The sequence below is a fragment of the Phaenicophaeus curvirostris genome, chromosome 21 (assembly GCF_032191515.1).
Source record: "Phaenicophaeus curvirostris isolate KB17595 chromosome 21, BPBGC_Pcur_1.0, whole genome shotgun sequence".
NCBI classification, from domain to species: Eukaryota; Metazoa; Chordata; class Aves; order Cuculiformes; family Cuculidae; genus Phaenicophaeus; species Phaenicophaeus curvirostris.
In genome coordinates, this window is record NC_091412.1 from 5,864,493 (window position 1) to 5,892,118 (window position 27,626).

General features: G+C 38.4%; 1 protein-coding gene across 4 annotated transcripts in view; it reads left to right on the forward strand.

Annotated features, from left to right (window-relative positions):
• The window catches only part of LYRM9 (LYR motif containing 9), a 34,982-nt gene extending 8,306 nt beyond the window's left edge, over nucleotides 1–26,676 (forward strand). Inside the window, exons 2-5 of one of the 4 annotated variants that reach the window (XM_069873746.1) lie at nucleotides 22,768–22,911; nucleotides 23,626–23,718; nucleotides 24,912–24,960; nucleotides 25,449–26,676. In XM_069873746.1, the coding sequence (XP_069729847.1) occupies nucleotides 22,768–22,911; nucleotides 23,626–23,718; nucleotides 24,912–24,929 (255 nt within the window). In that variant the 3' untranslated portion in view covers nucleotides 24,930–24,960; nucleotides 25,449–26,676. Of the gene's footprint in view, nucleotides 1–7,227; nucleotides 7,303–22,767; nucleotides 22,912–23,625; nucleotides 23,719–24,911; nucleotides 25,049–25,448 lie in introns of those variants that run through there. The other 3 variants (XM_069873747.1, XM_069873748.1, XM_069873745.1) reach the window with 3 other exon arrangements.
• Nucleotides 26,677–27,626: the final 950 nt, after the last annotated feature.

Below are 27,626 nucleotides of genomic sequence, written 5' to 3' on the forward strand. Positions count from 1 at the left end.
AATTTAGGTGAAATATTAAAAATTTGACATCTTCAGTTTTTCACCTTTTGTGTGGAGGTAGAAATCACAATTATGATAGAAACACTAAGTTTTCTAAGTTCTCTCAGTTGTTTTAAGACCATTAATATTTTTTCTAATCTTGTTTTTTGACATGATAATATCCATTTAAGGGCTTTTTTTACCACATCGATTCCTTTCCCAGCAGGAGAACTAAAGCTTTTGGGCTGTCCATCCAATTTATCATTCTGGACTAAATTTGTCATATCAAGATAACCAGCAGCAATTCTGCCCTCAGGAGATTCGTATCAGTTAGTTACACATCACTAATTTCTGTGGCATTGGTGGACCAGTCAGTTGTAAGAAAGCTGTTATGGCTGTTGGGGGTTTGTCTTTATTTTTTTGGTGAGGATTGTTGTTTATTTTGAAAGACGGCCCTTCCATGGCAGCTGTTGAAAATTTGCAGATTCAGATGTGTATGAAGAAATATGGGGCAGCTTGAGAGAGCTTCTTTTGGGATGTTAATTGCCTGTATATTTTGCATAGAACTAATGAGGGGCCATGTTATATGCAGCTAAGCAAATTTAGTCCAAAAATACTTCTGATGGAGAATGTTATCCAAGGGATACAGGGCTCCCAAAGTACAGCAGTTGTTTGTAGCTGTTGTGTAGATCTGTGTCTGTTGGTGTATGTGTGCTTGCTACTGCTGTGATGGCATCCTCTTAAATATGTCTGTCTGAATTCCATGTGTCCTCAAGGCTGGTGGTAACTCTTCTTTTGCCCTTTGGTCTTAATGATGTTCTGTTTAATTCACTGTGAAGAGAAGTGGAATGTTGCAGCCTTAAGTGCCCATGTATATGATGAAGAGATGGCTCTCCCTTTCCAATGTGCACTAAGTATTTTGCAGTGTGATGCTGTGCGGCTTAGCAGCTCCTAGAGGATCTATGCAGCATCAAAATCTTCATGTCTGTCTTATGTAAGCTGCTCCTGGTAACTGGTTGGATGTTGCTTTGGTTCCTGTTGTTTAGCAGAGGGCTTGGACGTTGTCAGTGAAGTGCTTGCTCAGCCTTTACGTACTGTGCATCTACTGCCCTTGCCTGGAAGCCTTGTCAGTGTGTTCATCTACATGGGTTTGGGCATGTATTTATCTCTGGGGGTTTTGTTTATGCTGTATGTGAAGAGACAGACTGGGTGAAAGCTAAGCGTGTATCTATTGCATTTTGCGCTCTGTTGCTGCAGCACTTGCACCACTTACATCCCTGGTGTCTCTTCAGCTCCTCAATATCATTGACCAAGTTTAAGGAAGTGGAAAGAAAACTACAGTGCTGTAGTGATAACGTGAGTGGCAAATGCAGTCTAGCAGGAAAGCAGGTTATTCCCCAGCTGATATGCAGACCAGGCTTCAGTTAATCCCTCTCTTAGCCATAGAGAGGTGGGTTTAATCTATTTATTATGCATTTGGTTGTTTTTTTCAGCACTGATATATCTGCAAATTCCATACCAGTCTTTTACTCCCCATTTGCCATAAAAGCAGATGTATTGGGACACGAAGCTGTTTTCAGTCACTCAAGTCTAATCCCAAGTAGTGCCACAAGTTCCTTGTGACTTGCTCTGGGTTTATACAGAAGCCAATGACAGTATAAGGTGTCATTTTTAAGAACCTGCTACCAGTGATATTGGGATTTTTTTTTTTAGACAGTAGATTTCTTTTAACTGTTTCAGATAAAACAAATTTGTTGTGATTATTAGAGAAGGGAAAGTAAAAAATTGTATAGGAAGCTCATTGAAATGAAAATGCTGAAATAACTGGGTAATTGGGCATTGATTCTGTCCTCATCCTCTCACTCACTTCATGAGCAGTTTTAAAAGTAACGTGTCTGCAGGATGATGCTCCAACATCTGTTATTGCTGAAACAAATTTTTTTCTTTTCTCTGCAGTCTTCCAGCATTTGCATGTGTAGATGAGTCCAGTGTATCTAACATTGCTCCTTTCCAGGGAAAAGGCATCCACGGGTATGGGGGGGTAGTGATCTGTCTTTGGTTTGGAGGGGAACGTTTTGGTGCAGGGTTTTGTATTGCCATTCACTTTTATTGGGTATTAGGTGACTGCCTGTGAAACAGAGTAATGAGAGTGAGGACCGAGGGCTGTGAGCATGGAGCCCCCACACCGCTATGGTGCTCTCACTTCTACTTAGGTGAAACAAAGAAGTTCACAGGCTACAGCCTGTCTTCTCAACTGTTAATGTCACCTTATATGATTAATGCTATGCAAATAATTTTCCTTATTCTCTATTCCCAGAATGTTTGCAGGCAAATTGCCATTTTTAGACGTATTCTGCAGTGAAAATGCTCAGTAATGGTGTTGGGGATTTTTTTTTTTAAACTTTACCGGTTTATCCAATAGATTGATTTTTAAATCTGTTTTGCTGAATGTTTGCTATTTCAGTCCCTCTGGCTTTGATTGTTCTGACAGGAAGAAATATATATTTTTTTGTTTGTTATATCTTGGATAATTGCTAACATATATATATGGTTGCATGTGCCAATGTTAAGGTTCAGTTTATTTACAAATGTAACTTTATTGCTTCTTTTCAGTATTTGTGCTATAAAAATACAACTGCATAAATGTCCATAGCAGGAAAATAGGAGAAGCTGAAATAGGTTTGAAATAATATTTGGAAATCTTCTCTGATCTCTAATTCTCGTGATATTAATTGTGTCTTTCAGTCTTCAAACTGTGCTCTAGTTGGGAAAGCACATGTTTGAATCCATTCCTATCCAGGAAAATGCTTGAGCTTAATTTTAAGCATGTACATAAGTTATATTAGTTAAATGACTCATAACTATTTGTCTAAATACTATCTAGTGTTAGGCGGACTAAATGTATTAGTATTGCAGTGGGAAATATTGCAGTAAATAAGATAAATATGGATGTAGATCTTGCTGTGAACTTATCACCAATCTTGACTTTTAGGCATTATGGTATACAGTTGGAATCAGAAAAGAATGGAAGTTTCAACTAATTTTTTAATATGCTGAAATGTATTAAGTTACACAAAAGAATCCATATTATAGTAATCCTGCATATATACGGGAAAAGAGTACCCAGTGTGCGTGGCAGATGGTTTCAAAGGAAATCCTCGAGAGCTAGGATTAAAAAGCAATTTTCAGCAAGTTTAAAATGGGTCTCCATATTTGGGTCACAGATATTAACTCTTTCGTTGCAAACAAATGAGGGGGAAGCCTTCTTGGATTATCAGGGAAATGTTTCTCAATAAAAGCGGACCAGTGTGTGCTGTGGGAGAAAGAAATGAAACTATGGGTTGATTCTGCTTCTGATCCTGTTCTAACACCAATGGGAAGTAGAGCTGTGACACACAGACCCTGCGGTGTGTTGCAAGTAAATGTAGTTCATCATTTGGCTGACCAACACTGGCAACTTTTATAAAAATAATGTGTATAGAGCTTCAGTTTTTGTCTACCCGCTGGCACAAATTTACATAAAGGAAAACACAAAAACTGAAGACCAAAATATAAAGCATTATTCTGATTTTGTTGTTCTGGGTCTGCAAAATTGGAGTTTTCAAGGAAACCCAAGGTATAAAGATGAATGTACTTAAATCCCATTTAGTTTCAGATTACTGAATTCTGTTCCTGACCCTGATGATTTGCATTGATTTCATTGGCCTTTGGATCAGAACTTTGTATTTTTGTACTGCACTAGACATGTGTGAGTAATCCGGCTCCTCTTTCCTACCCATTACTTTTTACTTCAAGCATTCTGATAAATAGGTTTTGATGTGTTAGAAATGACAGATTTATACCTATTTACATCTAGTAAATGATGCTTAATCACTTTTATTAAAATGTAAAGACTTTTCATAGAGCATCTTTCTGTTCCTTTTGGATATGGCAAGCATGTCAGATACACAATAAAAAATTTGAACAGCAATAATTTTGTTCAGTCATAGACAAGAATGAACATGGTTCTCCAAGTTTTGCTTGGAAGTATATTTGCACTTAGAAATGGAAAGCAAGCCCATGTTTTCTCAAACATGTTTTAGAGGCACATTAGAACTTGATTATTTTATTTGATTTTAACAAAAAAGGTTATATTTTACGGTGTGCGGTGCCATGCAAACATCGTTCCAGGCTGCAGCTGTTTCTGTTAGTGGTGTTCGAACATACAGAAATTTTACTATCAATGCCATGTGTAAAAGTGTTTGAGTGCCAGTCAGCTTTGGATTCTAGGAGCAAGGGAAGACACTGGGTTTTTAGTTGGTAAAAATAGCACAGTGACTTGGAGATTATTGGCTTTAACAAACTTATACCAGCTAGTAAATGTGTTAGGAATGCGATTCACGTTTACATCAGTACTCCTTTGTACACTTCTGGCAGGGCAAAGGAACCTCAGGTTTGACGTGACTGAACTTCTTTCAAAGACTCTTCTATTTCCAAAGTAGAAAATCAAGTTAGACCTTAAGCAGTGTTTATCACTAAATGATGAAATATAGCAATTGATATTATTGTGTTCTCAAAGCTCAGCAGGGTATATTTTGAGTAGATTTGGAAAGCTTTCTGAGGAAAGGTGCCTGATGCTCTGCGCAGTGAATTACAGAAGTAATTGCTGGTTTAAATTTCAGCTGATGGAGAGGTTAATTGCATTGCTTTTTGGCTGTTGTATTGGCAACATGTTAATAGCGAAGGACAATGTACTTCTGAAAAGGCATCAGAAATGTTCTAGTGGGATAACTAACTGCAGGTGTATCTGCAAAATGTTAATTAACAATGGTAAGTAGTAGGTCCTTTCTGCAGGACTGATCTAAGGTGGATATGCAAGGTCCTGTCCACTATTGAGCAAAGAAAATTTGGATGACGGCTGAAAATAATGTTATAAGGCAGCTTTCACTGTTCAGTTCTCATACCAAAGTTGGAAACTTCAGTAGACTCAGGAATGGCTTTTAGCCAAAGTTTAGCCTGTTCTTCTAGGTTCTTGTTTTACATTACCTTCTGTGGGAAGTGTACCTCTGCATCTTGGTGTGACAAGACCTGCCTTCATGTCACCAGGTATTTTTTATCTTGGTATTATCTATGTTTCAGGTGATTATTCCACCAAAAGGGAAATCTTTAGTCTTTTCAATTGTAACATTGTAATTTTAATTGTAATTACAATTCTTGAGGTATTAGAACAGGGAATTAGCTTAAGGAAGTGTTTGAAGTGGAACACGGAAGTAGGTTGGTGAATGTTTGCGGAGAACTCCTCCATAGCATGGGAACAGTACGGAAGAGAACTTTGAGATAGTCATTATGTTCAAAATTTTACAAGTAAATAGTGGAATCTACTATTATAGGCTAATTAGAGGGAAAAATCCACATATCTGTGTTAGAGATGAGTAAGGAGATAATATGCTGTCAAGAGCTTGAGAATAAGAGTAACTTCGATGTTGGTAATAAAAGGGAGAAGCAGAAAGGGAGTGCAAAAAGAAGACTAACATAGATGAAGCAATGGATTAGGAAAAGATTTTATGGCATAGGTGAACAATATCAGGACAACACTGAATCCACAGAAAATGGCACTGGATGCTCAAGATCCAGATTGAGAATCCGGATGGCAGCGTTAATTGTGTGAATGAATGACAAAGATTTTGCGTTGGATGTCTTGCAGGAAAGGATACACGGGCCTTAGCTGCAGACAAAGCATCCTATGAATGTAACCCAAGTGTAGTTTTGAATGCCTAGTTCTTGTGACCCATGTTAATGATGTCATTATGTGCCTTCCAAGGGTGATTGAGTGCCTAAATTAAATATCGAAAATTGAACATCTCGGGCTGTTGTCAACCATCACATCATGAAGTTAAGATGCTATTAATACTTGGAAAAAGAAAGTTTCCCCCATGACAGCAGTTATCTTTGATCTGCATGTATGTAAATATAGTTCAAAATTTTGCCTTAGATTTTTCAAAGACTTGCATCTTTCAAAGGGAGGCATTAATAGGTCAGTTTGGATTCTTCTGTCATTGTTATCTTCCTGGGCTTCTGTTTCAAATGGTGTTTGGAAGTTTCTGTGAAGTACCAGATAATCTGAGATAAGACCTGATCCAGATGTCTTTGGATAGTCAGGGCAATCTATTCTCTTGACTTAACAAACTTGAGACTAAGTTCTAAATAAAGGAATTCATGTTGCCTTTAGAGAATTAGCTGGTTTCCTTTGTTCGCTGTGCAGTCAAGTATTTGATAAGGCAAGAGTTTCTTGTGTTGAGTCAGTTGTCTGATGGGTCAAAATCCGTTTTTTATCAGGACAAAACACCATGGGATGAGAGTGATGCTCTTGATCAAAAGATTAGACAGGTGGTTAGTAAACAGATGCTGGAATCCTCCTGTTGCAGGAGGTGCATAAGATGCATCCAGCAACTACACCAAAGTGTGAGTCTGAAGCTGTATGTGACATGGTGTTAAAATGTTTTTAAAGAGAATACTGTAAAAGGGGAGTTTCTCAGAGCTGTGAAAGTGTTTTATTTGGTGTTCATTGTGCATTGTTTGTTTTCAGTAACAATAACTCTCAGGAAAGTAATTCCTTGTTTCCTGCAGCCTTCTTGGAGATGATTTTTTGCAAGTGAAGGAAGGTACTGCAAATAGGGTATTGTTCAAGAAGGTGTTCCCTTTGCTTCTTCCTGCAGAAGCGTTCTTGAGTGTTTGGAGTTGACATTCCGCCGCTATGGCAGTGGGAATGGAAAGCCAAGTAACCATGCAGGCCTAATACTTCTTATGTAGTAAGTCAGCCTGGTAGCTGTCCTAATGTTGATAAATGCTTTTTCCAAAGCAACATTCTGCTCTCTGACAAATATGTAAACCTCTGAAATTACGATGTCATTGTACAGTGCTGAATACTAGAAACTAGGGCTCTAAATGTAAGTACTAATGCTTTCTTACCTTCAGAAATTCTTAACAGGTAATATTGAAGGTTCAGTTCCACTTAGTGCTTTGGAATTTCTTTCTACTTATATCTTTGTACTGTGTTTTTATTAAAGTGTTTTCTGAGCAGATCACTGAAAGCAGTAACCTATTCATATAAAGACCATGAGTTCACGTCTAATGGAACTAGTTAGACAAAAGTGAAAGCTTGTGTACTGATAAATTGTGCTGTAGATGGGCTTCTCTGCACTTTATTGATGGTACTTTAAGTAGCAAGTTGAGGAGAAACAGATAATGAAAATTGATTCTTCTCTGCAGGTCTCTCTTGCTTACTGTTGGGCTTCAACAGACCTAATCTGTGAAGATAATTAAAGTTCCTTTGCTCTGAATGCTGTAAGTGCTTTTTTTTTCGTTTTGTGAAAATCATTAGGACCCTCTATTTGCCTCATGTAGAGAAAAAAGGTGAAAATGCCACATCATAAGCAAATGGTAGTGATGAAGTTGGTGCGGATTTGTTTTATGACTGTACACGTTTGCAGGAGAGATACCTAAACAGCATTTTGTATTCAGGAGCGCCTCTGCCTCCATTCCAGCCATGCTGATAAATGCAGTAGAAGAATTCTAATTGCAAATTGCCAGTAAAGATACCAAAGAAAACAGTATTTTCATATTTCTGTCATGACTACAACTAGATTAGTAATCTCAGAATGGTGGAAGGAGTCTGTTGCTGCTTTGTGTTTGTATTTAGTTGAGAATGAACACCTGGGGTATCAGGATAGTATCTTATCTGGGATATCACATAGAGAAATTGGAGGAGTGATGAAAACTGTGATTGAAAAATGTTTCCATTGGTAATGACACAGAGTGTTTGCCCTGGTAGCAAAACTGGTGGTTGAATTTCAAGTGCCATGATAACCTAGCAGGAGACTTAAAATATGTCTTTACTGTTTAATAGACTTCTCACAGGAGCTGAGCTGCCTGTTTTAAACCTTGTAAGGATGGAAGCATGGCTGCTGGAGCATCTGGGATAATACCTCCAAGAGAGCATGGAATCCAGCAGTCATAGGTAGGCTGCTGCAGGGAGGCAGGATGTGAATAGGAGGCTGGAAACAGAATGCTGTGGTTTTGACCTTGTTTCAGCATCCCTTTAGCATCCTTAGGACACAGCTCTCTGCTGGTTCTGTGATTAATAGTTCTGTGTATCACTAATGGCACATTTCTTACTTCTACAAGAGTGTTTTTACAACAGCTGACATTCTTGCACCAATGAAAATGTACAAAGAGCTCTTCGTACCTCCATTTTCCCCCCAAAGCTGTGGGAACAATTTTCTGGCTTGTAGAACAAAGAAGTTAGAACAAATTACATAGCCAACATCTGCACCTGGCTCACTTATTAAGCAAATATTTGGCATAGATGCTAAACTACCTACTGCCAAGAGAGCTTTGCTGGTGCAGTTGTTCAGGGATGAAGATGTGATAATGTGTTTTTCTTTTTGATTCACCAAAGCTATTTTCTTCATTAGCCAAAGTAAAAATTGTGTTGGAAAGGGTAATATCTTTTTACTTTTAAATATCAGAAGTTAATTAATGGTTAATCAAACTTTTTCTATCCAACCATGTTCAGATTATGATGGTGTATCACTTTAGTTCCCATGGCAGACACATCACATATGGGTTGCCATTTTGATGGCTTTGAATGGTAATCTGACCCATAAAAACTGAAGCATAATATGCAAACTGAATTTTTTCTGGCCTGCCCTATTCTTGATGCCATCTGTGTTAGGATGGAAATGAGCCCGCTCAAAATGTGGTCTGCCAGTTTTAAGCAGAGTGGTAGTGCCAGTCACAGATGGATTTAAAAGAATAGCCTTAATGTGAACAAGAGAAGCAAGATTCTCCCAAGAGCAGGAAGTTTCACTTGAAAGCATATAATGGCTGTTAAATCCTGTCGTCTATGGAACATCCATCAGACCCTTCCATTAATTCTTCACATGGATTAAGTAAACTAAACTTACTTTCTAAAAATGAAGAAAACCCCTCTGTTTCTAAATGTTGCTCTCCCATTCACCACTGCCTTCTATTGCTGTTATCCATTACAGAATACAGTGCAGGAAGCTGACACTGTCTAATCCTGACAAGTATTTGCAGTGGATCCATTCAGCAAAACAAATCACAGTAAATGATTTTGTAAGTTTTTTAGATAACGTGGTTTTAGTCTGCTGTATGAATCCCATTGAAGTCACAGTGTTCAGAGCCTTGCACTGCCATGTTTGAATTCCTGGCTTTATCAACTAACAAAAATCTGTGTTGTAGGTGAAGTTGGGTATTTGCTGTTGATGCATGCGGGCTCAAAGTTAAGGTATTTAATCACCTGATTTTGATTGTAGACAGTGAGATCTCAACTCACTTCTGTGGTAGAGACTGTGCTCTGAAGTTAGAGATTCAGTGACCTTGTCTTGCGCATAACCACAAATGTCTTGGTACTATTTATAATACAAAGAAACACATTAAATGATTTTCACTGGTTAGGAATATGGACTCCAGAAATCTGATTTTTCTAATCTCTTTAAATTGATTGCATTACTTGAACAACCGTTTGCGTTTGCAGGCAGAAAGCATGTGAAAGAAGGCACTGGTCGATGAATTTCATATTCATGACACACTTGAATATCCTCTCAAGTCCTCTTTAAGCCTTTTATTTCCAGGCTAAATAAACACCAATTTCAGCAATGTCTCATCTACTCCCTTTAATTACTGCTGTTGAGAGAAAGTTTCTGTCGATGCAAATGTGCTATTTTGTCATGTCACATCAAATTGCATCAGCCTTATATTTAGGAACAAAAAGAGGGGGAGGCTGAGACAGGATGTGGCTACAAATGGAACCAAAGGGTTTTCTTAAATATAGGCTGAAAATAGGCAATTGAGGCAGTGATGCTTTTTCAAGCAAAAAAAAATCCATGAAAAGGAAAATCAAGCCTGTGACGACAGAAGTGACAAGCAGGGCTGGGGGTGTGAGAAGAGGGAGTTCTAGATGGAGGTGTGGGCTGGTGTCAGGGAGAAGCTGATGAACTTCCCATTTAGGCAAACACCCTTTGTCCTGTCAAACGGGTGTGAAGTGGTTTTAGAATATGTTAGACCACATACTTATGCTCTTGTTCCTTCTGTGCTGGCTAAAAAGTTACTAGCCATGCTTCCCTCGGGCTTGTTGCAGGGCATGCCACCTGCCCTGTCCTTTGTGATTCTCTCCCCTTCAGCTCTCAAAGCTGAACCCAGTGATCGCTTCCCAGCTTGGCTAGATCTGGCTGAAAAAAAAAAACCCCAAAACTGTAATGACTGGTTTTTGCTAACTTGGATGTCTCAGCCTAACCCAGTTGCTTGCAGGAATTGTCCTAAATCCCATACACCTTTAGTCTCCCTGAAGTGCCTGTTACTGTGTGCTGCCTTGATGGGAGGGATTGTTCATTGGATTTTTTTCTTCTCAAAACATTATCAAATTCTCAAGTCTCAAATGAGTAATAGTGCAAAATGGCTCAGCTTTATTTGAGTCTTTATGCTGCCTGTTTACATGATGGTTGCATTTGCTAATGTTGGAAGTATTTCTCCTGACTGCTGGGCCAACCTGCAGAATTCTGTATTTTGTGGCAGCTCAATAAGCAGAAATCAAGTGATTTGTTCTCTCTTATTTTTGTGTGCATTATGTAGGGCTGTACCTTACCAGATGAGATTCAGAGTTTGTCTTTGGTTACTCCATTAGAAAGAAAAATAGTAGTAAAGTTAAAGGAAGAGTGTACCTAATTAAGCAGGAAGAAGTTGAAGGGGAAGAGAAAGGGAAAACGGGAGGAGGCATATATAAAATCTATGGATCACATCCATCAAAATTTACTTCAACTACAGTGGAAATGTAGGGGGAAAAAAAGTATTTTTCAGGTGCTTTGTATAGCATATTAAATTCTTGTAGCCTTGTATGCCTTCAGAGTACTAATATACAGTACTTGTAAATGCAGGATATCTTAAAACATAAAACAACCCATAAAAGGCTCTTGCATTGCAGGAGTGTTATCTATAACAGGCAGTTGCGTTGAATAACTCTCCTATGTAACTTCAGAGAAACTCTGCTACAGTCATAAAACTCAAGCCCAGTTTTTCAGGTTGCCAGCAAACATAAGTTTTTGGTGGTTCAATGAAACGGATAGAAATGTGCTGATTTACACCAGCCAGGAATTTGGACTTGACTTTAATGTTGCCTTCAGTGGCATTTGCCTGGAGAAAGTGGTAGAAAAACAAAGTCGTCTAAATCAAGTTCCAGTATGGATGCAATCCTGGTATTCCATACTTTTAGGCATAAATTAATTTATGGCAACATACACTGTTTCAGTTTATTTCTTTTGACTCCTTCCAGCAATAACTCTCAGCTCACTAAACTAAAACTCAATAGTTTGTGGTAAGTAGGCACAGAGAATATTTGCAGTAGCTGTCCAAATAAATGCAGGAGACTTCAAGCAATACATCATACTAAATTTGCTTTAAAATTTAGTGTCTCCTCCCAAACAGTATTTTAAGAAAACGTGCTTGATGAAAGTCAGTTTGGTTCTTCGGAAAGCGTTAGCAGCTTCCCCATGGAAAACAATTTTTGCCCTCTCAGAACTGGGCAGAAAATGATCTATTGAAACCAAATGCATAAATTATGCATGTAATACAACTTGCTTTGAAATGATGAGTCTGATCAGAGCCTGCTGGCAATTAAACAGAGTTCTGAAAGATCAGCTGTGTTTGAGAATCATCAGAACTCTCGATGCGGATATGATCTGTAGGCGTGCTAGCAGCACCTACTTATCAAATTAAGCACTTGGATTCTCTCCTCAGAACTAATTGGTGACGATAGAGGTAATATTTTTATTCTTGTCACCAAGGATAATAAAAATGCAGTAGAAGTTTAGAAGCTTGTGTATTTACAGCATTATGACAACTGTAAGTCAGGAAGTATTTGGACTGTAGCTGGACAGGCAAGGGCACCCAGCCCTTCACAGCTGGATATTACCGGTCCTCCACGACTGTAAAATATTGGATTACAGTATTGCTATATTTAAACTTCTGATTTTTACATAAGTGTATTTTCATGGTGAAGAATGCATTTCTGTCATACTTTGTCAAAGCAAATCATGGAAATATTAAATGAGAGAGGAGAAAAATAGGTATTTGTTTTATAGTTGAGGTTTGTTTGTTTTGAACTGAATAAATCTGAAAATACTAGATAAAAACTGCAGATTAAGTGAAAAGACTCCATAAGCTTTCTCTAGATTGTTCATCAAATAAACACCCAACTGACAACACTACAACAAGAAACGTTCATTAATGTCTTCAGTTAAGGGAAAAGCATTGTGGTTCTGAAATATATTATTAAATCTGTGTCGTTTAGATAATAGGACAGGGAAAGACACTTGTGCTGAGTGCTGTGTCAAATTTGTCAGGGCATGTTTTAATTCTAGTTCACTTGCTGGATTTCACAGCTATTTGTCTGGGTATTGGGGTAATTTGGAGGGTTGAGTGAAGCCAGATGACTGTAATGAACTCACTTTATGTCTTTGACTCATTCTAGCAAAAAAAAAAGTGCTATTTATGGGGTATTTTGTATTGTTAAGACTTCTGTTCCTCCTGTCTCTCAAACTTTCTCTGGGCCACTGTCTTTGCACCATCACTAATAATTACATCAAATTAATTCAGCATAATTGAGTTAATTATCAGCACTGGAGGTTAACAACATGACTTCAATTGAACCAAAGCTTTTATCCCTCTTTTCCTGAAGGTTTCACAAAATGTAAACAAATCTGAATCATGGATGAAACCTAAGGCAGCTCCATTTCCATCAAGTGCTTTTGCCAGTCAGAAGAATTATCCTGCCACATTCATTCACGCAGATGGGTGTTGATAAATGTGCTGTCTGCTGTAAAGGGAAAAGAATACTGTGGCGTTCTTTATCAACTTCCAAGTACGTTAGAAAAAAGGAAATATTTTAATCACTCTAGAGCCATTCAGTCTAAACCAGACAGAATAATCATGAATAAATTTAGATGTATAGAGGATAGGGAACCTGGGTTAGCTGCCATACCTCAAAAAGAATTAAGACATAGTTTCCAAAGAATCAGAGGGTAGTGCTTTGAGTTAGGGATGCTATTGTGATTCACTGTGTAGGACATAATGAATAGCATGATTCCTTGGATGAGGTGGTAGTTTGAGAATCAGAAGATAGAGTTTCTATTCCCAGCTCTACTATTGACTCATTGTGTGACTTTGCGCAAGCCACTTAATTTTCTGGAGCACAGTTTTTCTCAGATATTTTCCCTATTAGAGATGCAAGAGGCTGGGTTTGTCTTTCTGCTGTGCTTCCATGGTCTAGGCATAGCGCAGTGGAATGTTGAAGTCACTGGTGTCTCAATGCATTGCAGTGGGTCTCTGCACTAGGATGCTAAGAATTCTGCCTTTGCCAAGAGTACAAGCAAGCTTTTACCTTTAGCACCAAGGGCCAAAACTGAGAGCCAACTCACCCTTTCTGCAGAGTGCAGCATGTTTGTTTTAATCTGTTATAGCAAGAACTCTTGAGCTGTACAGATAAGGAGTTCTGGCTTGGACTTAACTCTGTAGACAATAAAATATAATAGGTTTTTTTTCTTCCCCTAACTTCATCCCAGCCAGAACTATAAATTAGTTACTCAATAGAGTTGATGTGTTGTGTTTAATCAATTAAAAGCAAGTTCAGTACCTCCGAAACTAAATTGCAGATAACCTCTGCAGTTCTCAAATTTATAAGAGTATGTCTGAAAGTATTTGTTTTTTTCATCTTGCTGCCTTCACCAACCTTAATTTAAATCCAGGAAGGACAAAGGAAGTTGTATTACTAACATGGAAACTACCAATGTATGCTTTCTATTCTCATGGAAATCATGTCCTTGACGTGCCATGAAAATAGATGACAAAGAGCCTTCTTCCACAGAGGGTGTGCTTGGGTGCACAGCTCTCGGTTACCACCATAGGGCGAGTTACATTCCTGGGAGGTCACCCTGTGCTGTATGTGACTGCAGGTTGTTAATGTCAGTGGAGCTGTGCTGGCCTGTGAAAGTTGTTAGAGGTCTGATCTATCGGTAGATTTCCAAAGCCTATTTAGAATTTACAAAACTGTCACCTTCCAACATGCAGTGTTTTCCTTTTGGAAGCCTATCAGAACAGGAGAGAAACAACAAGGACTGGGCTAACGTAGACAGCAGCTCATTTAGTCCTGTGCTCAAGCAATGTGTAGGCCTGCAATTTATAAGTACCTTACGCTGAGTAACAGCCAGACTTTTCCTTTGGTTTTGTTATGAAACATTCTCTTTGAGCTATGCAAGGCCATGGAGAGGGACAGTCAAACTTTTGAGAAGACTTAAGATACGGCTTTAAGACTTCAGACATGTTCCTAAGATGCGGCGGGCATCTGCCCACATGATTAGCTGTTGGTATGGTAACAATCCCTGATTAGTGGACTGTACAAGTTAAAATCCCCCTTAAGAGGCTAAAGACTCCTATACGTAAATGTTCTGCAATACTGCTGCTTATAAACATTTCTCCATGAACACGCATGTATTTTGCTGAAGATGTGATGGGCCTAATTCATCCATGATGTAATTCCACCACAGACAGTTTATCAGGGAAAGTTTTGGCTCAAGTTATTACTTGGATTGAAGGCAAAGGATTGGAAGATGCTAAATTTCAGTAGGTGTGGATTTGAAATAATAAGGCAGCAAATTGTTCTTGATGCTACTGTAAAGGATAATGTAAATTGGGAAGGATGATTACAGGGCGAACTGTAGATGCCAGGGTATTGCACAAGTACCCTCGTCACTAGTCTAGGGATTATGTGTGTATAGTTAGGACTGGAAATTATGTGCTGTGGGGATCAGTAAAATGAGAGGTTGTACTGGAAAGCTCTGTTGTAGCAGGATGTGATGTTTGTACTAAAGGAATCTTAAGAGGTATATATTAGGCTTTTTTGACTTAAAAAAAAATCTTACTATTCCTTTAGTCAATAGTGAGCGTCGCAGTGACTTCTTTTACTTTTTAAAATCATGACTCTCTACCTTCTCATGACTTTGTCCTTCTACTGAACTTTTGTACTTTTACTCTCTTGAGTAGAGCCCTTGTTGCACTAAGTGGTAGCTGTTCGTTTGAATTATGTGCTTTTACCCTCTTGCTTTTTTTATAAAAAAAGTAGGATTGCATGAGCAAAATGTGCCAATCTTAAAGCATAAAGGTAAAATGAACTTTAACCGGTTTCAGTCCTCTCTGAATTGCATTAGAAACCGTGGTAAGACTTTATGTAAAACTTACGGATTCTTGAGGATCTGCGTAAGGTGCTTCTTCCCATGGTTGTGGAACATCCTTCATAGAATTAATGTTTTCATTAATAAAAACTAGCATGTTTGCACCCTTCATACCTTATGCTGCTAGCTGGGTCTCCATCCTTTAACAAAATTTGTGATATCTTATGTTGTGCCCAACGGGAAGTTCATAAACTGAAGATTCATGAAGCATAGAAGGTGATATAAGCCCAGCCAGAAAGTTAGTTTAACAGCTGTCATAAAGCAGTAGGAGGAATCATGATGACTGAACTGGAATTAAGCACTGGAACTCTTCAAAGTACAATATTTACAAGGAATGAACAAGCAGTTTCTTTTAGAGCTTATGGCACCAAGATATAATTCAATTCATATTCAGGTGTGATCTCAAAGGTAAATACTTACAGATTTGGCCACTGAGAGCAAAATTCATGTTGACAGCAGTTGAACTGAGCAGTTTACAGCTGGGAAGATAAAGTTCTTTTGAGACTGCACCTTTCAGGATTTCCTTTAAGCAGAGAAATCATTGTCAGGAGAAAATAAGTAGAGAATTTTGAATTGCATCTAAACAAGGGAAATTCCTGTCCTCATATTGCTACCTGAACTTGGCATTTAGTGAAATGCTCTGAAGAATATTACTCTAATTAGTCTGAGCATGCTTATTAATTATCCAAAGTAGGGTAATTTGACCTCAGTGTGGGCAGCATGTTTCATCACTGGTGTTAGATTGCAAAAGTCTCAATTTTTTTTTTGCCATGTTTGATGTATTGCATGTCTCTGCTTTGTGATACCAAACAAGAGTGTAAGGTAAGCCATTTGCTCTGCGGTTTTGGTTAATTTTTTTAAGTGGTCTTTGTTGTGACAAGAATGTGATGTCTTTTTAAGGCCCAAACCCAGAGCTTTTGTGCCTTTTTATAATCCTGTTGATCTATATTCAGTTTTTCTTTACCTTCCTGTATGGTAAAGCTTTCACTGAGACCCTAATAAAAACACATTATCGGTCTGATTTACTGTTGCCTAAGTTGCCTTATGCCACACCAGCAGTAAAAGGATCATAAAGTGAGTGCAAATACGAAGTATAATCTACATTTGATTGGTAGGAATACTTCTTGGAGCCTGAAAATACAGTTCTCATGTGCTGCCTGTGTCAGGCTACCAGGTGTGTTCAGCTTTGTTCAGCATCTTCTTACATTTTCAGGGTTTGAGACCAAAAGGACAACTAGATTGTATGGTTTGACTCTGTAATGTACTATTAAAATGTGACCCAGGAAACTCTGCATTAACTCAGACAACTTGTGTTAGCCTAACATGTCTGTGCCTTGCAGGTGCCAGGCTGCAGCTGATTGTGAGGACAGTTCAACTGTGTGAAGCTTTTTCTTTTTTGTCCTTTACAATAGACTTTCAGTAGCAGGTTGAGGGCTGGATGAATTGCTGTGATAGCAGCCCGTATCTCTTTTTTTTTAAATATGGGTGTACAGAATGAAATAAAGCTCTATTCTACTTTCAGAGGTAAGGTTACTTTTTTCCCTTTATTCATGGTTTTCCTTGCATATACATTTAGGGATCACTGGGAGCTGATGTTCTGTTGGTTGTTCAGTAGGATTATCTAGTTCTTTTTTCAGAACTGTTTCTTCTAGGGTACGGTTCCATATTGTGTAGGCATAATCTCCACCTAGAATTGCTTATATAATGTTCAAGAGTATTAAAGCACATCCTCGGACCCAGCTAATCCAGAAATTTACCACAATTTTCCTGACCCTGTTGTCATTGTATACAGCTGTAGCAATCTTGGTCATCTTCAAATTTTGCCAATTATATTTTTGTATTTGCTGAAAGGCAGCTGTTAATAGTGTTGAATAGCGTTAGGCATAGTGTTGCTGTAGAACTGCATGAAGGATGTCCAGCCGATGATGATCCCTTGGTGATCCTTTATCAATAAACCGATTTTTCAGAACTATCATTCGGCCATTTCTTAATCTCCTGTGCACTCTATTAATATTATGCAAAGCTGACTTTACCCTTTAGGATAGTGACCCCGGAATGGGCTGCTGTCACACTGTCATTTGACTGCTGCTTTGCCTCATGCATCAAGCAGAGCATAATGCAGAGAAGGATGGAAAGAGAAGTGAATGGGACAAAGCGATCGCCATTTATGCAATAGGACTTTACAGATCATATTTAGAAAGGACAAAATCCACAACAATGTCAGACTGCAGCTCGTCAGAAGTGATCACATCAAAGCAGCAGATCTCAATAAAAGCCCAGCATGCTGGAGTGATGTGTTTATTAGGAAGGGACTGCAGCATTGTATGTGCTCACCCGTACACAAGAAGGGGTGTATCTACAGGGCGGGCCACTGCCCAGGGCTGCAATACGTCCAGTAGCTCTGTGAATGTGGCTTGGTAGGGTCAGATGTTTGTTGGTTTGCCTAGGGCAGCAGAACTTGTAGAGCTGGCCTGGAACACAGTGCACTAGTCACTCTCCTGTGACCTACTGGGGAATAAAGGAAACGCATTACGGTGTGATAACCAGAGAAGGCAGTTAGTTCACTGAAACTGGTAAGGTCTGCCACTCTGCTGCAATGAGTTGTATGTGTATGTAAGAAGTTGGAGCCCAGAATCATAGGCCTTTCCAGTATTTTCCAGCTGGGAACCTGGGAAACCTGGGAGGGAGGACTGATGCAGCCAAATACTAAGACAAAAGAATAAGAATCCTTCTGAGTAGCAGCAGTCCACTTGGGTGTCTTCCTGGACTGATGTCAAAACACGAACTAAGATGTTTTGTGGTTAGAGGTTTCGAGAGGCTTCCAGTTTCATTCTTATTTTGGCAGTTTGATTATTACTTCCCTTTGCAGAAAATGTTACCATCTTGTTTTGCACAAATACCACTTTTGGAATCTGTATTCATACTAATGAATACTCATCATGCCAGTGGAGGCATGATGAGTCAGGTTACAGAACTTGGCTATAAATTTTTAATAGTAATTTCACTAGTGATTTCTTGTTTCTCAGAGAGTCTGTTATCAGGCAGTTAGATTTATGTTTTCAAGGAAGACAAATAACTTTGGCATCTTAGGAAAACTGTGTAAGGTGTTCGGAGTTAAAATTGAGTTTCCTAAAATCACATGTAGGTTTGGGAAAAAAGCCCTGTCCATTTCTCTGCTGTTTTATAAGTGCTTATACTGTTGGGAATATTCTGAAGCACCTTCCTAATTAAAACTAAATGAATGCTGCTCAATAGATGCTTTACATTTATTTTTTCTTTGATTTTTTTTTATGGTGTTTGTTTGCTTAATCCTAATATGCAAAATTCACTCTGTACTTCTCAGTGATGTTCTTGATTGAGTCCAAACAGGCAACTAACACTTAGGGAGATGCTATGGGGCTTGGGGATTTTTAATTGGGGAATTTATTCTCGAATGTGCAATGTGATCAACTCGCATAACAGACAATCTAGAGCAAGAGCCCAGAGCCAGCTGCAAACTCTGGTACAAGCTTTTGAATCCCATAGGTACCTCCAGTAACACAGAGCCAACAATAGAAAATAGCATCAAATGGTACCCCCCCCCATCTATCAATCAATCAATCTCCCCATTTCTAGTTTTTTTTCCCTCCATCTTTTGTTTTGGTGCTTGGCTTTATGTGGGATGGCACTGGTCAATGACAATGCATTTCTGAGTAGAGAACCTGATTGTAAAGATAAGTTTATCATGAAAGACTATTCAGTGCTTGGAATGCTGATGCAGTCTGGGGGTACCTGGCTCCATTCTACTGAGTACTGCATAGTGGTTGGTTGGTGTTCAGTGCCTGAAGATCTTTGCCCTGTGGCAGGGAGTGTGTCTCACCTGACTGCAGTGAGCTGGCAAGGCAGTGTTCCAGGCTACCTTCGTACCAGTTAACTGCGTGAAGCACAGACATGTCTTGGTTCCTTGTAGTTAAAAATGGACATAATGTTACTGTGCTACTTTACTAGGTTACTGTAAAATTAATACTTCAAAGATCATAAGGTTTGACTGGGATAGGGAGTCATAAATTCCCAAGTTAGACTGCCAGAGATGTAATGCTTTGAAGTAACAAGAAAACACATTTCCAGCCTAGGTACTGGGGGGAAGAAGAGGGAAGGGAAAGCCAACCTGTAAACAGCAACAGCTCAGGTAACTCTTGCAAGCAGCTAATTAGCACTTTGAGTCTCTGAAGCACAACTTGGGTGGCCATTTAACTAGTCTGGAGGGATTGAGGTTCTAACTGTTGAACCACAGGGATTTGCTTGAAAGACAGTCACAATAGCAAAGAAAAACCTAACAAACCATCTGAGAGCAGTGACGTAGTGTCATATCGGTGTTATCATGGGTTCAGCTGTACACTGGGTCAATTGACAGGCTTGCTAATGCAGAGTGCAAGATTAATTGGCTTTGGTCAGCCTTTGCTTCACTCTCTGAATATCATTATCAGGAATGTAAATGATTAGGCAATGCAGAGAAATGCCACAATAGTCTCAGTGTCTCCTTTTATACTTGCCTCTTTTTACACAGGGCTTTATCTAAATGCAAATGTGATTTCAGCCTTCTGATTAGGACATTATACAGTCATCCATTCCAGAAAAGCACAATTAGTGGATTATTTTATTTCTGACTCAACAGTTCTTGGTTTAGATAGTTTGTTTATTGTGCTATGCATGATATTTAAGTTATCAGAAGGAGATTTACATTATTAGTCAGGATTATAGCCAGTTTTTGTGAGGTCGAGGGTTTTTTCTTGGCAAATAAAAATGGTAACATTTATGGGATGTTTTTAGAACAAAAGGCAATAGTGCAGATTCTTACTATGCTTCATTGTCCTTTTTGTACAAAGTAAGGAGCAAATTACAATAGTAACTATGCAAATTCTCCAGTGTTGTGGTGTGTAGAAGTGCAGAGTTTAGCCTTACCTATTTTCAAGATCTATTCCCTGTTGTGTTTTGAGAAGTCAGATCTTGGTCTACGTTTCTGAATTTTGCTAACAACTTTCTGCCCTGCATAAGTCTTATTTGGACAGAATCCAGTTCCTGTACTATGTGAGGCTGAATGGCTTCTATTAAACAAATATGAAAAAACAACAGAACTGGACTCTAACAAGCAGAATTAAAAGACTGCAGCAGCAGGGTAGAGCCAACTTCTTGCCCTCATGATGGAAGAATGATTTTCTAATTGCTTGTGAAAGCTAATGGAAACCATATTTTGGCTGTCAGTTATTCTCAGGAGGGATCATTGTGAAATCTTACCTCTTCTCTCTTACTTTGCTGATAGACTATATAAGGTATTCAAAAGCAGTCACGCCCTGTGAAGCTCAAAGTGCAACAAACCACTGGTCGGTTTTGGATACGAGAGAAAGATGGGACATTTTAGTTGTGAGGAAAGATGTCAGTATAAATAAGGAGGGGGGATCCTGACATGTTCTGCAAATGTTAATGCCTATTAAGCCTATTGTATATTTTAGAATTAGTTTTAATAATTTACATCATCAGCTCATGAGATAGTAACTCTGTTAAGAACTTAAAGCGGTTATCTCTTTTCCTTGAAGGCTGGAAGAGCTTTTTCTTCTCAAGTGTCGCCAGAGCCTTTCTTAGGGGCTTCCATAACACCCATCAGCTGTGACTCACTGTTTCTGCAGGTCCTTAAAAAAAATAGTGTTATGAATCTCGCCTGTTGATACCAGCTAAGCAGGTGGTGAGCTGTATTGTGTGCTCTATTAGTCTGCACAAAAACAGGCTCATATTACCGTCACCTCCTCCCCATTCCCACCCCACCTGTTTAGTTCATCTGCCTTGTTCTGCCACATCTTATGACTTGTCATTAGTCTTCTGTGTACATTCTTTATGGCGAAAACTTTTTCATGAGGCATGTATGTGTATATGGAGCCTGAATCCTTGACTGAAGGGTATGGGCACAATTCCAGCACAGATAATAATGCTAATATCAAGGCTTTCTCATGCATTTGCTGTAGACAAGAAGCAACACACACACAGAGCTCCCTCTCATTTTACAGAGTGTTACTTTTGACAAAACATAGGTTCAAAACATCAATATGGCATAGATTTCACCCAATATTTCAGTAATTAACAGAAAACTCTAATACAGTAAGTTGCTGAGATGTGACTTTGTATTGTGCTTTTGTGCCATGAGTGAAGCCACGAGTAAAGCTCAAGAATAAGACATTCTGCATATTTGTCGTAGAATATTTTTCTTCACTCAGAAGAATTTTACTTTCTGTGCCTAAAATCATAAAGATTTTCCGTGACCTCCTGTGCTGTTGTAAATCAGCACAGCTCTTCTTACCGCTATAGTGGTATATTAATTTATACCTACTCAGTTATAGCCTGAGATGGAATTGTGTTTTAGGGAAAATACAAATTCCAGTAGTAGAATCCCGTATCCCATTGTGATGGGCATTTTATAGGTATGTAGGGAGGGGATTTCTCCCCCCTGCAAGAAGACCTAACCTGTCCAAATATAAAGCCCAGGCATGTGATAGCTGTGGTCGTCTATTCTGAAATAAATGTGGCCAAAAGATTTAAATTACTTAAGAAAAGGGGAAGAAGATATTCCAGCTGATGAGTAAGTATCCTAACGGGTGCTAAAATAATGCCATACACCTACTTCATTATTCAGTTACTTATTTATTATCTTTACTCTTAAGAGTGGTGATGTAAAAGTGCTTTTTCCCAAATGTTAATTTAGTTCTCCACAGATGGTAACCATCTGTTAAGTGACAAATCATTTACAGTATTTGATTAGCACTTTATAGCTTGGATGGACTTACTGTTACAATATGTAAGTATAGTTATGGAGGTGAAACTTGTTAGATTTGTTCTTTTCCTGTTGCTGTTACCAAAAAAATATGTAAAAATCCAAAGCTATCAATATTTTGTCTTCTCCTATATTTGTACATGTTATTTCAAGCTAAAGCCTGACATGCATAGGCCAGTTCACAAGATCGTCTTGAGAGAATGACAGTACCAGGAAATAGCGTTCAATTCCAACACCACTTGAGGCAATTACAATCATCCTCGTTCTGCAGTGTCTCCGTGTGGATGGGCTCTTGTGGATGCTATAGGGAAGCACTGGAAACTTGAATGAATTTAAGAATTGAGGCTTATCAAATAAAAAGTTTTCTCAAGGTTGTGGTCCTGCTCTGTGTACTGACAGCAGTTTATGCTTTGGGTCTTTTCTTAAAGTAGAGAAGCTTTGATATTGCAATATCCCTTAATATTACAATCATAAAGAGATCTTCTTGTGTGAATGGTGCACATCTGTATTTTAACACCTTGATCAGCGACTCCTAACCCCCATCTGTCCATATACTAAGAAAATTCTTACTGTGTTTTCTTCAAAACTTTCTTCAAGCTATGCTGCTAACAGGTGGCCCTGTCTTTATTGTTGTAAAATTACTTTACATTTTTATCTGTTCTTAGTAGAATTTACTATGTATCAATTTGAGTGTTTTTTTATTTTCAGCAGCTAATAAGCTCAGCAATGGCCCCATTACCAAATGCTGAATTAGTTCAGACCTCCTCGCAGTTATATCGTTACCTGCTCCGATGCTGTAAGCAGCTTCCTGAAGAGAATATTCGTCAGCATTACCGACACGCCATCAGGCAGGTGAGAAACAGATTTCTGTCAGTGGAGTTCAGTGGTGTGGGTTTTATCGTTGCTTTTTTTTTTTTCCTGCAGTTTGGACCAACTTTTTCTAACTTTTTTCTTTTTTATTCTTTGGCAAGCTTGAAACGTTAGGGGATTTGAAGGATTACACTGGGAGTAGGGGAAGGAGCATTTCTTCGTGTTTGCTTTGAATTTGAAAGCTTCTGTTTCCCTTGGCTTTCTCCTCTAGTTCTTATGTTAGTCAAGAGTGTGAACAATCATTTCTTAGTAAATAAAACTCTTGTTTTATGGTCACTTACTGTTCCTTGTTGATCTTTTTTGAGAGAGAGATATATATATAGCCTGCTCCCACCCCCCAGTCAGTTAAATCTCATCAACTTGTTCATATGGGAGTAATTTGATGCCTTTGATCATACCTATTGTCATGTGTCTTTTTTAGTTTTAACATACCAGAAAATTCTACTTGTCCTGAATTGAAGTTCTCTGGTGGTTTTTGCTGATGGTGCATGAAAGCAGTAAAATACTTAATATGAACACACATGACAAAGATTTGTTATGGAAATAGCACAGCCAAGTGCTAGAATGTATACCTTTACCTTTTCAGATCAACAGCTTGTTTGCATCAAATGTTTTCTTTGATATTTAGAAGTGATCCCTGTTTTGACAACTGTTGCGTGAGGTCAGGTAGTCAGTGTAACACTCTGAATGTTGCAGAGTTTCAAAGTTCATGCAGATGAAGACGATCCTGCGCGAATCCAGCAGATTATTAAGAGAGCCATTGAAGATGCTGACTGGGTCATGAACAAAGTAAGTACATCAGATTGTCTTAAGTTTTGCTTCCATGGGTCAGATCAAAGAAGAAAACATCAGAAAACAAGTTAGGAACAAAAACCTGTTCCATTGTCCTGGATGTGGAAGTGTCTGGGTGAAAGGAAAAACCTGGCCTCTAGGGATTTATAACTGGTGTAGTTCTTGTTCAAAATTTCTTCTTTGATATAAACTAAAGTGTATTTTTTTAGAACTAATGATGCTTTAAGTTCATCTCTGAATAAATCTTTGCCTCCGTGAAGAATTATATTAAAATTCGGCAGTGGTGGCTACTGTAGCTCTCTTATAGATAAAAATGTGCGATGTTTTGCAAGCCATGGTTTGTTGATACATGTCAGCTGCTTTCCTAAAAGGAATCTGTCCTTTCTTAGTCAGTTTACATAAACTCCCAGAAGGATTTTTTTCCCTTGGATCTTGTCTTTGACTGTGCAGACCAGGGTTAGAAAACATAGTGGCAAAATTGTGGTAATTGTTTTATGTATGCTGTAGTTATCACCCAGTGGATATGCCTCTGTGCTATCACAGCACTGAAAGGCACCACTCAAACTCATTTCTTAAATAAAAGAATGAAGATTGTTTACTGTTAGATAGACGAGAGTTACCTGGATTTCTTTGGATTTGAATATTTGGGAAGTATGATACGTTAACATGGATTTCTCAGAGTACAATGAAACAAGTCAAAAGTTCAGCTTGCTTTAAATATCTGTGATTTAATTTACTAAATGACTGTTAAGTCCTTCTCTCTGTCAGCCCATGAAATGCAAATGAGAATTGTTACAGAAGCAAGCACAGATTACTCATAGATTATAAAATTATAGCAGAAGCCAAATCTCAGCAGTTATGGCTTAGTAAATAACTGTCTGTGCCTGAATCTGGTTTTACTCTTCCTACAAATATGAAAAGCCTCATTCTGATTCTGCTAGGGAGATCATAGTCTGCCTTATTGGAAAACAGGTAATTGAACTGTGTGAGAGGAGGGTCAGACTCGCAGTGCCTGCCAAGAAGTGTTATTTTATGCTGTGGAGAAGCAGCCTATCAAACTTCAATCTAACTTAAAGGGAACAGATAATTTTATGTAGATCATGAAGAGGGTTGTAAATCCTTGTCCATATGAACTATTACTTTTAGTCATGTGCTGTTTCCCACAAATAATTATTTCTTTCCTTTTTTAGTATAGAAAACAGAAGTAGAAGAGGAATGATGAAGACAAGAATGTTGCTGGTAAACATCTTTAGAGGACTTGCAGTCAAACCCAGTGCTGTATTATAGTTATTGCCTGGAGTTTTCTCTTAAACAATACAAATACAATAACTTAGCTTCATGACATTCCAATGACATATAAATTAATATTTCTGAAGTTATTTTAGTCTGTATGTTGGACACAGACTAGGTTCAAAGTGCAGTCACAAATTTGGTTGAAAGAAGCCCAGACTTGTCTAAGATTTGAGTAACAGAGAATGTCTCAGGAAGACTTACTGAGAATAAAAATATAGTGGAGTACAAGTCATTAACAAATAACAAATAGTGCCCTGTCCTTCGTTCCTATCTGATGTATTACAGCATCTCATCTGAAAGAACTTAACTAGTATCTGAGCACAGGGGTCTATACTGGGAGCCTACAAACCTGAGAAAAGCTCATGCTAGGGCATGTCTTCATTCTACTCTGTAGGTTTGCACTTGAATTAATGGTTGCCTTTTCTTATTTACAGCTAGGTGCCTGTCACCATAGTCTCTAAACTACCATGAAAATTGACACCATCCACATGGCTTTTTTGCACTGATGTTATGATCTCTGAAATGTGCAATGTTGTACAGATATAAAGGCCTTCAACTTCTTGCAACGTATAATAAATGTCCTTTAAAAATGGGAGTCCATGTCCTTTTTAAAAAGACCACCTTTCTGCCGCCTGAATAGATTTTCATCAGAGAAAACTCTAATAGAGATACTAGCTATCATACATTAAATTAATTTGGGAGTAGAAGAGTTTCCTTTTGAGACATGACCTTTGCTTTTAGCTGTACTTGGAACTTTCTGTCTCCAGGTGGCAGTGCTTGCTGCACTGCATGTCCAGAGTCCTAAGGATTTGAGATTTGGCTTGTTTTTACTGTTTCCAAATTGTTAAGGTTCCTCACCTGTCAAAATAGAACTCGAGTGCTAAGGCAGATCTCTCTTAGGCTCCACATTTTTTTCTTTCATTCAGCCATGAAAGAAACAAAAAGAAAATCCTAGCTCAAAGTAGTTGAGAAGAATTTGACAAGTGCTATAAAAGAAACAGGGCCATAAAGTGAACATTTATACTGTAAAGTATCATATCAGAAAATTTTGTTTGTCTCTGGTAACCCTAAATCCTCCTTCCAAGAATTTGGGCCCTCTGATGTTCTTTCCTCTGCCACTATTGTTTCTCTCTTCAGTCCTAATATATTTCACATCACCTTATACACCCTCAACTTTTGTTCTTGTCCTACGTATTCCTCAGTTCTGTTGTCTCTCATCTCGCTACCCCACTTCTTTCTCTTTCTCAAATCCTTTTCTGCTAGGTGTATCAGAAGAAACTCAGGTATTATGCTGGGGCCACACCCTTCTGCTTAATTTCAGATAACAAAGTATGAAGGCAATAGATTCTTAACAAAGTAGGTGTAAGTATTTCTTCATGTGAGCACTTTCTACTTAAATATATTTCTTCGAAAGTGCAGCCATTCTAATTTAAGCTTTCAAAATATTTGATGCAAGGTAGAGAACAGAAATCTGCAGCCTTTGCAGTTAATAATGAATATCCAGTATGAAACTGAATGCTGTAATAAAAAATCTGAAGTAGATTTGATAGAAGATATCTGAATGTGCTAGTTCTAATCAAGAACAGCAAACACGACCCATGCTGTACTCTAGTCGGTCTGTAGGATGGAGGTGCACTGCACTTTGCATCAGCACAACAGTGAAAACAAGACTCAGAAGGATTAACAGCATATGGAAACACACTTGCTTCTTCAATTTATAGTGTAGTGTGCTCAACAGCACTCTGTTGTTTTAATGATCTTACTTGAAGTAATATGAGACATAATATTTTGTTCAATTACTGAAGATAATTTCATGTGTCTAAATCATTCTTACATGCCTGTTATTTAATTTATGGGTAGTTCCAGAGAGAAAGCATCGAGGAGCTAGAAGGTGCATCTGTGGCATGTCTGCAGCTCCAAATATCTGAGGTGCCAGCTGAAATACAGGAACATCAGGTCAAAGGTAGGACAGGTGTAGCTGATCTGTGAATTTTGGTCTTTGGAAACTGGTAGAACATGCACTTCTTAGTAGGGAGCAGAGCGAGAGCATGGTTGAGGTAGGAGACACTGTAACTAAGTATTTTGACAGCAGTGATTCAGTTGTAGGGCATGATAAGATGTCAGAGTAACTTTTTCATACAAACACAATCTGGTTTTCAAAGTAACAAACATTTTAACAATGGAAATCTAATGTGAAGATAACTTTTACTCTGTTGTGGGATGAATTTTCTTGATGGTGGAGAATCACGATGCAAATGACTATTTACTTCCTTGCAATAGTGAAAGTAAGCCCAATGTCTAACACAGAGTGTGTTTGTTGACCAGGCTGAGGAGTCATTCCACCTACGTAGCTGAGGCTTTTATGTTTTCAAGACATTGTACTAATTCCACCCTCTGGCAGAATGATTGGAGACTAAAGCTGTTATATATTAGCCTAAATGTAGACAAGAACCTGAAGTCTGGAAAGAGATTTAGGCAGAGCCTCAGTACTTTTGACCAAAATTACTATCCAGAGAACTTCTACTCAGAAGTCATTTAATCCTGAAGTTGCCCTAATTTACCACTCACTAAACTGTTTGACCTGAGAGTTTATATGGTAAATTGACTTCTCT